General features: G+C 39.0%; 1 protein-coding gene across 14 annotated transcripts in view; it reads left to right on the forward strand.

Annotated features, from left to right (window-relative positions):
* LOC105347050 (titin) overlaps nucleotides 1-13,034 on the forward strand; it is a 45,546-nt gene that overhangs the window by 28,072 nt on the left and 4,440 nt on the right. For 10 of the 14 annotated variants that reach the window (XR_010711707.1, XR_010711708.1, XM_066078128.1 and 7 more), the window contains 10 exons: nucleotides 651-923; nucleotides 1,274-1,558; nucleotides 2,183-2,482; nucleotides 4,636-4,926; nucleotides 5,093-6,180; nucleotides 7,774-7,866; nucleotides 10,787-10,862; nucleotides 11,178-11,450; nucleotides 11,838-11,909; nucleotides 12,374-12,514. Coding sequence is in view for 11 of the 14 variants with exons in the window: in XM_066078128.1 (XP_065934200.1) it covers nucleotides 651-923; nucleotides 1,274-1,558; nucleotides 2,183-2,482; nucleotides 4,636-4,926; nucleotides 5,093-6,180; nucleotides 7,774-7,866; nucleotides 10,787-10,862; nucleotides 11,178-11,450; nucleotides 11,838-11,909; nucleotides 12,374-12,514 (2,892 nt within the window). In the remaining 3 variants the exon portion in view is untranslated. The remainder of the gene's footprint in view (nucleotides 1-650; nucleotides 924-1,273; nucleotides 1,559-2,182; nucleotides 2,483-4,635; nucleotides 4,927-5,092; nucleotides 6,181-7,773; nucleotides 7,867-10,786; nucleotides 10,863-11,177; nucleotides 11,451-11,837; nucleotides 11,910-12,373; nucleotides 12,515-13,034) is intronic. The other 4 variants (XR_010711709.1, XM_066078133.1, XM_066078134.1 and 1 more) reach the window with 2 other exon arrangements.

Raw genomic sequence — 13,034 nt, forward strand, 5'->3', positions numbered from 1 at the left:
AATTTGAGCTTCTCCTTTTAACCATCAATCACCTTCACTCTCATCTCGGAATGTTAATGAGATAATTAGTCACTGCAGCTGAAATCTAACTTCATTCTTCATCTAACTGACCCTTTCATTTTTCAGATTTTGAAGGCATCTCAGTTCTCAGCTTGTTAGAAAAGAATAGTCATGATCGAAAATTGCATCTCTCGGATGTCTTAAACTCTAGCTCTGGCTGGAGAATGTGTAGGCTCAGTGTGAAGTGTCGTCTTTTCATCCCTTGCATGTGATAATACCTACATTATTATAAGCTGTTTGTGTTTTATGGAGTAACCGTGATGGGTTTTTGTGATCCTAACTGTCTTTGTTGATTAGACAATACTCCTGTTTATGTGTAGTGGGTGTTAGAAGTCAAGGTTCTTCCTGATCCAGTACTGGGGTGTTTGTTTTTCTAAGAGGATGGTGCCTGTCCTGCTCAGTGTAAACATTTTAATCCTTTAACAACAGCAAATATGAACGTTGTAGCGAATTTAACCAAGCAATACAAAAATGATATTGTTTCATACAGGCAATTGCTGTCATTTTCTAGGACTCAGGAGCATTAAATGTCATCCAAAGGACATGTAACATTCTTTGAAGAAGCAATGTTCTGTCTTTTTTGTTTGCAGGCTGTCCCGAGATTAAGTCAGTGATGCGAGATGTCTCGGCATCAGAAGGGAAGAACATAACTTTGGAGTGCTGCGTCTCTTGCTCCCCACCCCCCTCAGTGTCCTGGTTTGTGGGGAACAAGATCGTCTTGGTAGGGACCACTTTTGACCCGATGACTGGGAAAGCTAGCCTGACCCTCCCCAATGTGAGGCGGGACCAGATGGGGGAGTACCGGTGTATCTTCAGTAACTCCCTGGGGGAGGCTCAGACCAAGGCCAAGCTCACAGTCTCAAGTAAGTCAAGTACAGTCCTTCAGTTAGTTGTGGTAATTTTAAACTTCAAACTCCAACATAGAGAACTTTAAACAATGAAAACTGACTTTATAACATGGGGTTGGAATTTTGTAAGCATGCAAGTTTATTACTTACCTGGTAAATGCAGAAATTAACTTCTTTATATTGCAGAATGGCCATAGAAATAGGAAACTGATAACAACATTTTCAGAAACCTTTTTATATATTGTATCTGATAATTGTAAAAACTTTAAGTATTACTTCTGCAATGTAATGATTTAGTTACAGTTGTAGGGTGAACTGTCAAGCTCTAACACTATTTGTCTCAACAAAGTGGTATCTGGTTATAGGCGTCAGCAATAGAGCCCCACGGTTCCTGACCGGTCTGGTGGACATGCTGGTCACAGAAGGTCATGCGGTGGCCCTCGAATGTCAGGTGTCCGACGCCACACATGTGTCATGGTACAAAGACGGCATCATACAAAGGAACTCGGCCGACTTCCGACAAACTTTCGATGGAGAGAGAGCAAAGCTAGAGATCGGAGAAATTTTCCTGGATGACCATGGGGAGTATTCCTGTGTGGCCAAAAATGACAAAGGGGAAACCAAGACCTCTTGTAGAATCTCGGTCAAAGGTCAGTGAATTTATACAATGATTCTGGAATTATTTCATCTCTTGGTAATAACTTAAGGGAACAATCACCGAGTATCTCAGGTCATTGTCGTTGGTGTTCCCTCAGGTAGAAGATTCCTTCAAATCTTCATTTATGATTACCAGAGTTACAGTTCTTTATGGAAATTCATGTGATCTAGAATTGTAGTTTGCTTAAATATAGGATAGTAACAATTCAATCATATTGATATTAAGTATTTTTAATGGAGAAAAGTTATGTGTTTCACTCTCTGAAGATGATTGTCATTAAGAGTTAAGTAAACATGATAAGAATGTTTTAAATACACCTTTATCAGTCTATAATTAGCTGCCTGTCCTCACAGGTATGTGCTCTTTGTTTTGTTGTGTAAGCTTATGCCTTATTACCCATCTCAAGGTGTTGTCCTGTGTTTTCTGAGGATTAAGGGTCATTCAAGGCTAGGTCCCAGGACAAACAAAATGTAATGCCAGGGCTCGGATAATTGGATTAATTCCACCTTAATCTTATCAGAGTCACAGTCGGTGCAGGTCCCCTCCCTTATAGCTGATACTGACCCGACATCTCGCCAGAGTTAGACTTATGTTTCCATGCATTGTTTGCTTACAGAGAACGATGGGGAGGGGGAGGTGGCCCCCCAGTTCCTGAGTCGGCCCGAGAGCAACATCTACGGCTTCGGAGACCTGATCCTCCTGGAATGCGATGTGATTGGTTCCCCCACCCCCACCATCACCTGGTACCGAGATGGCACCGCACTCTCACCTAATACTCGCACCAAGTCGCTCTACGACGGACGGGTGGCACTCTTAAAGATTTCAAAATCTGCGACGGAGGACAGTGGAAAATATGAAGTAGTCGCACAGAACTGCTGCGGGAAAATTTCGGTGGACTGCCTTGTGGTTGTTAAAGGTATGACTGTCCGACATTCCTCTACTCCATATTCTTACCCTCTCTACCCCCCAAAATCTGTGTTGAGAACTCTCTAAGTTGTCTGTTGGTTTGCACTGAACCCCTAGAGGACTGAGAAGATGTTTATGTCTTGGTATGTAATATTACATACACAGGGTGGCTCAAGTGTTACCAATCATGCTAGTTTGAATGCAAGTGAAGTAAGATTAGCGTACCTGAAGGAGATCCATCTATTTACTGGTGGAGGGGCATTCATTGAAAATTACGTATTGCATTCAGAGAATCCCTTATTAAAATGTTTGACAATCTTTTCAGTCTGATCCCAATAATTGAGAGTTTATTGCTTATAAACCACTTTTCTTTGATTAAATCCAGAAGTACCCAATTATTGTATTAGATTTCATTCTTGTTAAGGTATTGAAGCATTAGCAGTGTATTGAACCTGTTGGCAATGAGTAGATGCACCCACTGCAGTGGTGATATCTATTGTAAGCTCTCATCAAAGGACATGGAACGTTTGACAGGGATAATGACACTAAAGCACGATTCATTTACTTATTCTTTCAATGCTTTGTGATTTTTGCAACATTGCCAAATGAAAATTCATATCATAGATTGATAAATATGTCGGCCGTTTTTTTCTTTCATTACATGGTATAGTCGTTGTTTAAGGTAGCTCCATACTCGTAAAATTCTCTGAGGAAAGTTGAAAAACCGAACTGATTTCGACTTAATAGACTTAAATGTCATCAATTGTTAGAAAAAATATACATGTCATCACACTTTTTAAGATGCCAGATAAACATAAACTAAAGCATATTTTAGCATTAGAAAAATGTATTTTTTTCTGTTAAAAGTAAAATCTTGTAGGCAGAAATTTGTTTTTCTTGTTTAATTTTAATGTCAACTTTATCAGAAAACTAAAATTACAAAAATATTTTAAAATTAATCGTTGGAATAAGAAAAACTATAGCATTTAGACATACAACTGAAGAAAAGTCAGAAAAAGAGTTATTTCCCCTTTGCATAGATAAAATATATAAAAATTTGGAAATTTAGTATAGAATTAAGTGCGAAAATATCTTTAACCTACCAATAATTCTAATTACATCCAGGTGATTATATTCACAAAAAATAAATAAAACTATCTTGCACAATTTTTAAAGAATTCAAAGTTTTACAAAAAAGTGTGACGTCACAGAACACTGGATCTACTTTAACTGCTGATATTTGTTGGTTATTGCGAGAGCTGGTCAAAGGGAAGTCATCAGTACATTATCTTATAGTCTCTCCCAAACAGTTTTCTGTATGAAAAAAATAAAAAGATAAATTTGACTTTGACCTGTATGCTGTACATTTAATTACATGTTTGTTTTAATTGGTCATGTAATTTACTGTGGTATATTTGGGGCATTTCTCCAGAAAATTTTTTCACTTTTTTGCCCTACAGGCCAAGAATTGTATAATTTGATCTCAATTATCTTAATTGACTTATTTTGTTTCTTTTAGTGTTACTGTAAATGCATTCTTTTTAATCTCTGATAATTGGTTTAGGTTGTTGACCAGAAATATTGCCTTCCAGCTATATTACTCAGATCAATACTTTCACTCGTAGAGGCAAAATAAATAGGCCGAGGTGTTTTTATTTAATTTTTCTATCAAAAGTCAACAAGTATACCGTAGATAAGTTGACCCCAAAACACTTGTGACAAAGTATGGAGACTGATAAAAGACTTTTGTCTCTACAACTCAATGGAAAAACATGTCAGTATCAGGGATATATTCCCAAACACATATACAAACTAAAACAAATGTTCCTATAATTAAGAGGTTTTTGAATTATGATGTTAAAAAAGGTAAAATAGGCTTATCAACAGGAAGGTGCAGTATTTGAAAAATGCACTCTAGTAAATACTGAGTCAGAAATTAGCCTGCTAATTACAGGTGATTGATGTGTTGATTCTAGATACCAATACCAAATATTGTGTCTCACCCCGTGCTGCCTGATTTAGTGAAGGGGATTTGACAAAGCACCAAAATTTTTAGCAATGGCACAGCACAAGGGTCAGAAAAAAACTTAAGATATACAAAATTCAATGTACAGCTGTAATGCTGAATGGAGAAAATGACTGACAAATTTTGTTCTGTTGCAGCCAAGGAAGGTCCTCCGGCCATTCTGCAGGCCCTGAGTGACACAGTGGCTACCTGTGGTAGGGCCCTGACTCTCCAATGTCAGATCAAGGGCAGCCCTGCTCCCATGATCCTGTGGAGGAAGGATGGTAAGATGATCGGGAACACCAAGGACTTCAAACAGACCTACCAGAACAACATCGCTCTGCTGGCCATACAGGAAATCATGGAACAAGATGGCGGCTGCTACGAATGTGTCGCCAGAAACTCTTTTGGGGCTGTGTCCTCTAGTTGTTCCATTACAGTACATAAAGGTGAGATCTTCGGTATTGCAAACACTATGTACAGTGTATTATCTATGCAGTCATAATGATACAATTGAAAATTTCTAAGACTCTTTAGGATTTTTGGTAGTCCTGTAAGTTAGGTTGTTTGTAAGTATTTATTAAACTAATTTACTGTAACTTTTTTGTTCTTCAGGAGAGGAAAGCAAGAAGGAGACTGCTGGCTATGTCAGTAAGAAAACTGATTGGCTGGTAGGGCGGGGAGGGAACCAGCCAGAGGAACCAGTCCAGGAGAAGAAGTCCGCCAGTGTTCGTCGCAGCGAAAGTGTGCATATAACCTCTACCTCCAAGCTATCCTTGAAGCCGGTTTATGAACCTAGTGGTGCTAAGTCTCAGGAGAGACGTACAACTCGCAATACTACTCAGAAGGTGCAAGAGGAGGGCATTAAAACCACCACCAAGCAGCCACAGAATACTCCTCCCCCCAGTGAAACAGGCACTGGGGATATCCAGAAAGAAAAGACACCCTTCACCAGCAATATCACAGCAAAGACTTTAACAGAGGGGACTTCAAGCAATAATGAGACTGAGAAGTCTCCTTCGCAATCTAACACTCCAAGCTCACATACTCAAGTCGATCCAAGGGAATCGGGGAAAGCCTTGCAGAAAAAGCAGGCATTGGTCAAAGACCAGGGAACCACAAAACCAAATGATCCACCATGGAAAAATATTTCGCTCAGGCGAACAGAAAGTGCTCGTGTGACAAATTATGGCAGAGAAAAACCGCTAACTTGGAAAAGAGATGCCACGGAAAAATCTGAAAAGACTGTTCCAAAGATAGTTGTAGAGAACACAGACTCTACAGACAAACCCACAGGATGGAGACCTGTTGTCATGGAAACAGGTACAGAGAAGAAAACAGTGAATCTTCGAAGGTGTGAGAGTGCCAGGGTGGAAAACAAAAACAATATCGATGTCATAGCAAAGTTCCTGTCCAACTCTCAAAGCAAGGAAAAGCGCGACATGAATGACAATAAAATCCCGTCCGTTGAAACTCCTGCAAGAGACAATGTGGTGACAAAGTTGAATTCTGAGAGCGCTGGGCTGAACAGAAGTCAGAGCATGAGGATGTTGTTTGAGAATATGGAGGCCAAGAAGAATCAGAGTCCTGCCCCAGCAGCTGTAGTGGCGGTCCACAGGCGGGATCAAGGACTGCGACGGACGTCCAGCCTGAAGGTTCTTCCAGGAGAGATGGAGTCCTTCAGGGCGGAACACAAAGCCAGGGTGAGTGTATGCTATTGATTACGGCAAGGGGGAATACTCACTCCGTATCTGTCTGTGTTATCTCTGGGGCATTCAGGAAAGGTGTAGAAAGCATATAGATAAAAAATATTTACATGTCATAGAACCTTTTTTTTCTTTTTTATTAAAATGAATAGTTTGAACTCCTTGCACATCAAAGCTAGGAAAGGGATTAGCACTCTTCTAAATCACCTTCTTTTGACTTCCAACTTTAAGAAGCCAAAGTGGCACCCGATTAATAAGATGTGGCATTATTGCCCAATAAATAGTATCAGTGTGAGTGTGTTTGATCTAGAGGTAAGCTGCAGCTCCCGGAGGAGAAGTGCCCCATCTGTCTGGTCTTATCACCAGGAACCGCTGTAGATAGGTGTATGTATATATACTTTCTGTTTACGCTGATGATGCCACTTCACTGCCTGTGAGCTTGCAGCACCTTTTCCTTCTTTCCTTCAAAAACTATTGAAGGTCAGACAGGCAATGTGAGGAAACATCTATTGTATTCTTGCTCCCTTTTTTCTGGTTTTTGGAAATTAGGATATTATTTGTTATTCTGTTGAGAGGTAAGAATGTGTTATTGTGAATTGGTTGAATTTCTCTTTTCAACTTATTTTTTTTTTCTTCTTTTTTTTTTCTTCTGTCTATAAATATTCTGGCAAGAATACAGCATGTCTGTAGAAATAAAGATCATTTTCTTGATTTGTTCAACATAATTTATTTCTAGGTGTTCTTTGATTTTAGTCTCAGACAACAGAATGTTTTCCTCAGGTGAGGGACCAGTACCCAATTCCCCTCTCATAAAAAAAAATCTACCAAATTTTACTTTTTCATTTTATTTAAAACCCCCTTTTCTCCAATTCTTGTCGAGGATGTATATGCACCTTTTTCTCTTGTTTTTTAGATTTTCCAAACCACAATTATCATTTTCAAACTGAAATGGTAATGTGATATGTTTTTCCCTATTTGTTCTTTATGTAAGAGTATGGAATGGTAAACTGAGTTATCTGCCCTTCTGACAGATTGTGTCCAGTTAGCATGCCACTTTACCCACCTCCCCATGGGGATTCGCTGACCATATCTCACCTCCCCCTTCATGTGGAGATTACCCATGATTCTCTATCTTGTCTGACTCCTGGCTCAGTACCTGCCGATACCTGCTGATTTCTTGCGTCTCCCGCTAGTCTGCCTTCAGGCTGTATGATGTGTTTGTTTACAAAGATTTTTGTTTATCACATGGTACACAGTCAGCATCAGTTTACTGAATGCCTAAAATGTAGACAAGATGAAGGGGCCATCAATGGGGTTGTGTCTTTTATAAATCAAAATCGAGGGAATAAATAATTTGGAATATAATCGGTTTTATTGCACTACACGCCTCTTTTCTTATCTGTTGGCTGAACTCTTCCTAATGCTGCTTAATATACCAACAGGTCTTGTGTGGATTCTTTTAAAGCTACACGCCTGTTTTATGTATTTGTTTTTCAAACTACGTACTGATTTAAATATAAATTAACCAAGTTTTGCTCACAATTTGTTTACGGTATTCGGAACATTAAGCATGAATATTTAATTCTGCAGGAAGAAGCATCCAAGTTCTCACGGTACCCAAATACTTCTGTTACCATGGCATCCTACGACACGATAGAAGATGAGGATGAACTTCACAAGTTGGTAAGTAGATCATAGAAAGGTGTATTTATAAATATTACACATCTTCCTCCCACACAGATATGTCAAGCAGTGGTAGGGATGTGAGGTGTATAATGCAGAGAGCTGTAGCCTGTCACATTGAAGTACTCATCTGAGTGAGAACTAATAGAGAGTACATACAGATCCTGGAATCTCATTCCGTCTTCATCTATCTGGGACTGATGTCAGGTCAATTTCTCAGAATCCCCACACAATCCGTCACCCTCCCTGTCTGAGAATGTAGTAGACCCAGATCCTAGAATCTGTCACCCTCCATCTAATTAAGGTCAAGTCGTAAAATCTACCATTTCTACAATACATTCTACAATAACCTTTGGTACGCACTATCTGTCACCTATATAAGATTGGTTGTAGGTCAATGTAATAGAATTGACTCACACTCTGTTACCCCGTCTGTCTGAGATTGTTGCCAGGTCAATGTCTTAATTAGAATCTCCATGTAATCTGTGACCCCCTGTCTGATAATGAGGTAAGGCAACCCAACATCTGGACCATACTCATCCGCAGACAATAGCGTTCCAGTGACTTTGTAATGGTCCCAGATACAGATCAAGATATAGCATAGCACTGACCAATTTAATCAGTATTTACCTTTACATATTTTCCTTCAGGTGTGCTATATGTATTAATCTACTTGTGCAAGATGTGCTATTTGTATTAATTTACTTGTGCAAGATGTGCTATATGTATAAATCCAGGTGTGTAAGGTGTGGTATATGTACTCCTTCAGGTGTGTAAGGTGTGGGTATGCTGTGTACTCTGTCTGGCCGTTACGACATTGCTATGGTATACATATATACTGCTGGTATGTGAGTTGTACTGCCTGTACCTCAGCCAATGATTAGTAAATAGTGTTATCACAACCCTGCAGTACATTAGAAACATGGTCAGTGCCCTACCAGTGATTGGGGGTTGATTTGCACAACAGGTGAATTCCATTAGGGGTTAGTGATGCTGGTTTCTTGTTGTATTACATGTACTGGTACAAACAGAAATAGCTTTATAGGAGGAGAAAGCCTCATGTTCATTGGGGGTGGTGTTTTCAACCAGAGAACCAAAGTTGACTCTTAATTATTGTGTGTGTTTTTAAGTAGATGTTGGAGGGAGGTGATGGAATGCGATGTTGTACTTTAGCTGTTCCTGAGATGTTACGACAAACTGCTGCCGATGGAATGTGGAACTTGAATTCCTCTTCCTACACCTGAACGCTAATGTTCATTACAATAGAGCATCTTGCCAGAACTCTGGTGACTCAGTGCTTCAGAGGAAGCCCCAACAAGGCACTGACAAGCTTCCTTCTGAGGAATTCAGGGTTTTTATCGGCTCGGCTTGTAGGATAATTAACTCAAGTCATTTTCAATTCTCTTACGCAAACCAATCTTCATGCTGTTTTCTTCCCTGTCAGGTGTTGGCAAGCTTCATGATTTCACATCTATTTACACATTGCTATTTTACCAACAGTCAGAGGGACAAAACACATGTTCAATATTTTTTGTATTCTCAGGTTATACATGCAAGCTTACATTTACACAGGTTTTGATGAATACAGTCAGATTTTGTAGAATTCAAGTTATCAAGTCCATGCCCTCTCCCCCAATCTCTATCTAATCTGGAATTGGCACTACTCATGAAAAAATAAAGCTGTTTGTCAATGGATAAAAAGTTGTAATTTTCTAATGTGCTTAATAGATAGCATCACATACATTTACAGCATTGTCAGAGATGTTGTGTAATTGCTCTCTCTTTCTCTCTGTCTCTCTCTCTGTCTCTCTGTCTCTCTCTCTGTCTCTCTCTCTCTCTCTCTCTCTCTGTCTCTCTCTCTCTCTCTCTCTCACCAAACAATGTTTTTTAAATATACAGTGCTGTTGTTTCACGCCCCCTCAGTGTTGGATAATCGATTTCACACCCTTTCTCTGTTGGATGTTCCCTGTTGTTGTTAAGTTCCTGTTGTTGTTATGTTCCCTGCTGTGTGTTATGTTCCCTGCTGTGTGTTATGTTCCCTGCTGTGTGTTATGTTCCCTGCTGTGTGTTATGTTCCCTGCTGTGTGTTATGTTCCCTGCTGTGTGTTATGTTCCCTGCTGTGTGTTATGTTCCCTGCTGTGTGTTATGTTCCCTGCTGTGTGTTATGTTCCCTGCTGTGTGTTATGTTCCCTGTTGTTGTTATGTTCCCTGCTGTGTGTTATGTTCCCTGCTGTGTGTTATGTTCCCTGCTGTGTGTTATGTTCCCTGCTGTGTGTTATGTTCCCTGCTGTGTGTTATGTTCCCTGCTGTGTGTTATGTTCCCTGTTGTTGTTATGTTCCCTGCTGTGTGTTATGTTCCCTGCTGTGTGTTATGTTCCCTGCTGTGTGTTATGTTCCCTGCTGTGTGTTATGTTCCCTGCTGTGTGTTATGTTCCCTGCTGTGTGTTATGTTCCCTGCTGTGTGTTATGGGGGTCAGTGACAGAGTTGTCTGGCTGGAGTCCCAGGATTCTGAGATTATTCTACAGCACTAATGGAGCAGATTCTCCCTCCGATTCAGTGATATCCTGTTGTAATGGAAACTCTGCTGAAATCATTAACAAACACACATTATCCTCATAAACTGCAGAGATTTGGGTTCCTCCCACTGCATTTATATTAACAATGTACAGTCAACAAAGGCTAAAAGCATGCTTATTCAGTAAAGGGCAATGCTTATTATTAGGAATCCTACTCAAGTGTTTATTCAATAAATATTTGAATACATATTGCATTACAATTGTAGTCAATTTACATGCATAAGAAAAATAAACACAGGTGCATTTTCAAAGTCTCTGCAGGTGTTTTCTGCAACAATTAAGATTACAAATTATTATTTTTACTATTTGTACAAAGATATTTTTCATCTGTTTTTGTTGTAGCTCAGCAAATCTGAGAACTTTGAAGAAAGGAAGAAGATCCGAGCTCGTATGAAGGAAATCAGAGAGAAAAAACAGAGTAGGTCCTAAAAATATGTTTTATAGAATGCGATGATTTCTAGATAAAGTGTATCAAATTCAGATGTTAAGATTAAAGTCCAGCAGTGTAGGTTGAAGATTGCATAACTTTTGAGATCTGTATAATAAAACATGCAAAAAATGTGCATGTGCTTTTGATCCTTCTACATAATTACAAGATTCTGCCAAAAAATTTATTTTCTCACATAAGAAAAAATATATTTATGTACTGTTATATTTCAATAAGAACTGTAAGTGAAGGGTACTTGAAAATGATTAACAAATCTTAGAATCACTGAATCATTTTGTGTTACAGAGGATTGGGAGGCTAAGCGACTGCAGAGAGAAAAAGAATCTGGCGATCTCGTGAAAAAGAAGTTTGAACTAGCAGAGAAAGAGAAAGAAAAATTTCTGAAAACATTTGAACAAACGGCAAAAGAGGCGTCAGCAGAGCGGGAGAGAATTCTCCAGAAAGGTGAAGATATTCTCAAGGACAAAGTGAAGCACGCGGATGAGGACAAGAGGCGGACATTAGAGACGTTTGACAAGTTAGCCAAGCATGACGACAAAAAAGTACAGAAGACGCCAGGTGAGCTTCACGGCCCCTCCCCAAGTCTTACACCCCGTACTGTGTACTATCACTGATAATGCACACAGACGATAGATCTATAGCTCTATGAGAAATGTAGCATGGTCAGTGCTTGGTGTTTGGTATATATACTCACATTTATCATTTATATTCATAATGAGCCATATTCTCATATATTTATTTATATAATCGACATATTGCATGGATTAATCTTTCAAATCTTTACTAATGAATATATATATCAGAGATCTCCTTTTAAATTAGGGGGGAAAATGAGGGACACTCTTTAGCAATAATTTGCACTGCTTAAAATTTATACAGGGACTTATAAACTTGGGTTCTGGGACTTCTTTACTAACTCCCACTATTTCTTCTATTTAACGGTAGATGGAGTCATTCGGACCACAATAATCAAAGATTCAATATTAACCCCTGGAGATTCCTCCAAGTACATCTCAGGTAACCTCCCCTTTCTGTGACAGTTGTAGCTGATTCACTCTCTTTAAATAATTATCTTCTTACTTATTCTTTTATTATTATATCTTTACTATTCTCATATCTTATTTACCAAATTAATCGATATTTATAGCAGTTATTACATTTATTTTATTCCTGTAATTTTGAACATTCATATTTTGAAGTCAAGTATGATGGGTAAAACATCAGGGGACATAAGTAGATATTGAACACGATAAAATACATCCCTGTGCACTGTGCAGGCTAAATAACTGATTCATCTGAATGATAACAGCTGGTGTTTGCAGTTTAATTACATAGTAGTCTTGTGTAATTCATGAATTGTCAAATCAGATTGTAGCTGTAATGGCTTCCCCACGTATCTGTTTTCAAAGCATGCTTGACTTCCCCCTAACGTGTGCATGAGTTACATGTGTGTTTTCCTTTTTGTACGCACCTTGGAACAGAAGAAGCAGCCACATTTTTGACCAATCAGCTGATCAATACCTTATCCCCCATAACCAGTGGCAACATAACCATCAAAACCGAGTCCTGGAACAGCCGAGATGGCATCACAAACACGACTCAGAAATCGCAGTCGTGGGGAGGTAGCAAAACATTTTCTTCTGTTTTGACATGGAGGTGTACAGTAGGATTGGATCTGGTTTCTGTTTTGTGCTTAGATTGATATCTGCATATTAGTGCATATGTTTGTACCTGTTAATAAATGTAGGTCTTTTGATGTGTAGTGGAACTAATTAATAGGATTTTACATATATACATTTATAGGAACATAAATTGATAAGTGATCAGAGATTTAGATACGGGGGGGAATGGACGGTTGTGTTGGCTTGGTATCAATTAAATAATCAAGTGTTGATGCACCAATCATTAGCAAAGTATATTTCCTTAAATCAAAGGCCAAAAGGTCACACGGAAAACAGATCAAGGAACCCACACATGCACATGTCTATAGATAACAAGCATTGGCAATGTGTGTCTATAAATTCATGTAAAACACTTCCAGGCAGAATTGTTCCCTTTATCAGACAATACTGGTGGCCTTGAATGTGTTCTAAGGTTAAGATTACAGTTAAAAAAGAGACACACTGTAGAACTGGTAATTGA

The sequence above is a fragment of the Magallana gigas genome, chromosome 3 (assembly GCF_963853765.1).
Source record: "Magallana gigas chromosome 3, xbMagGiga1.1, whole genome shotgun sequence".
In the NCBI taxonomy this organism is placed as follows: Eukaryota; Metazoa; Mollusca; class Bivalvia; order Ostreida; family Ostreidae; genus Magallana; species Magallana gigas.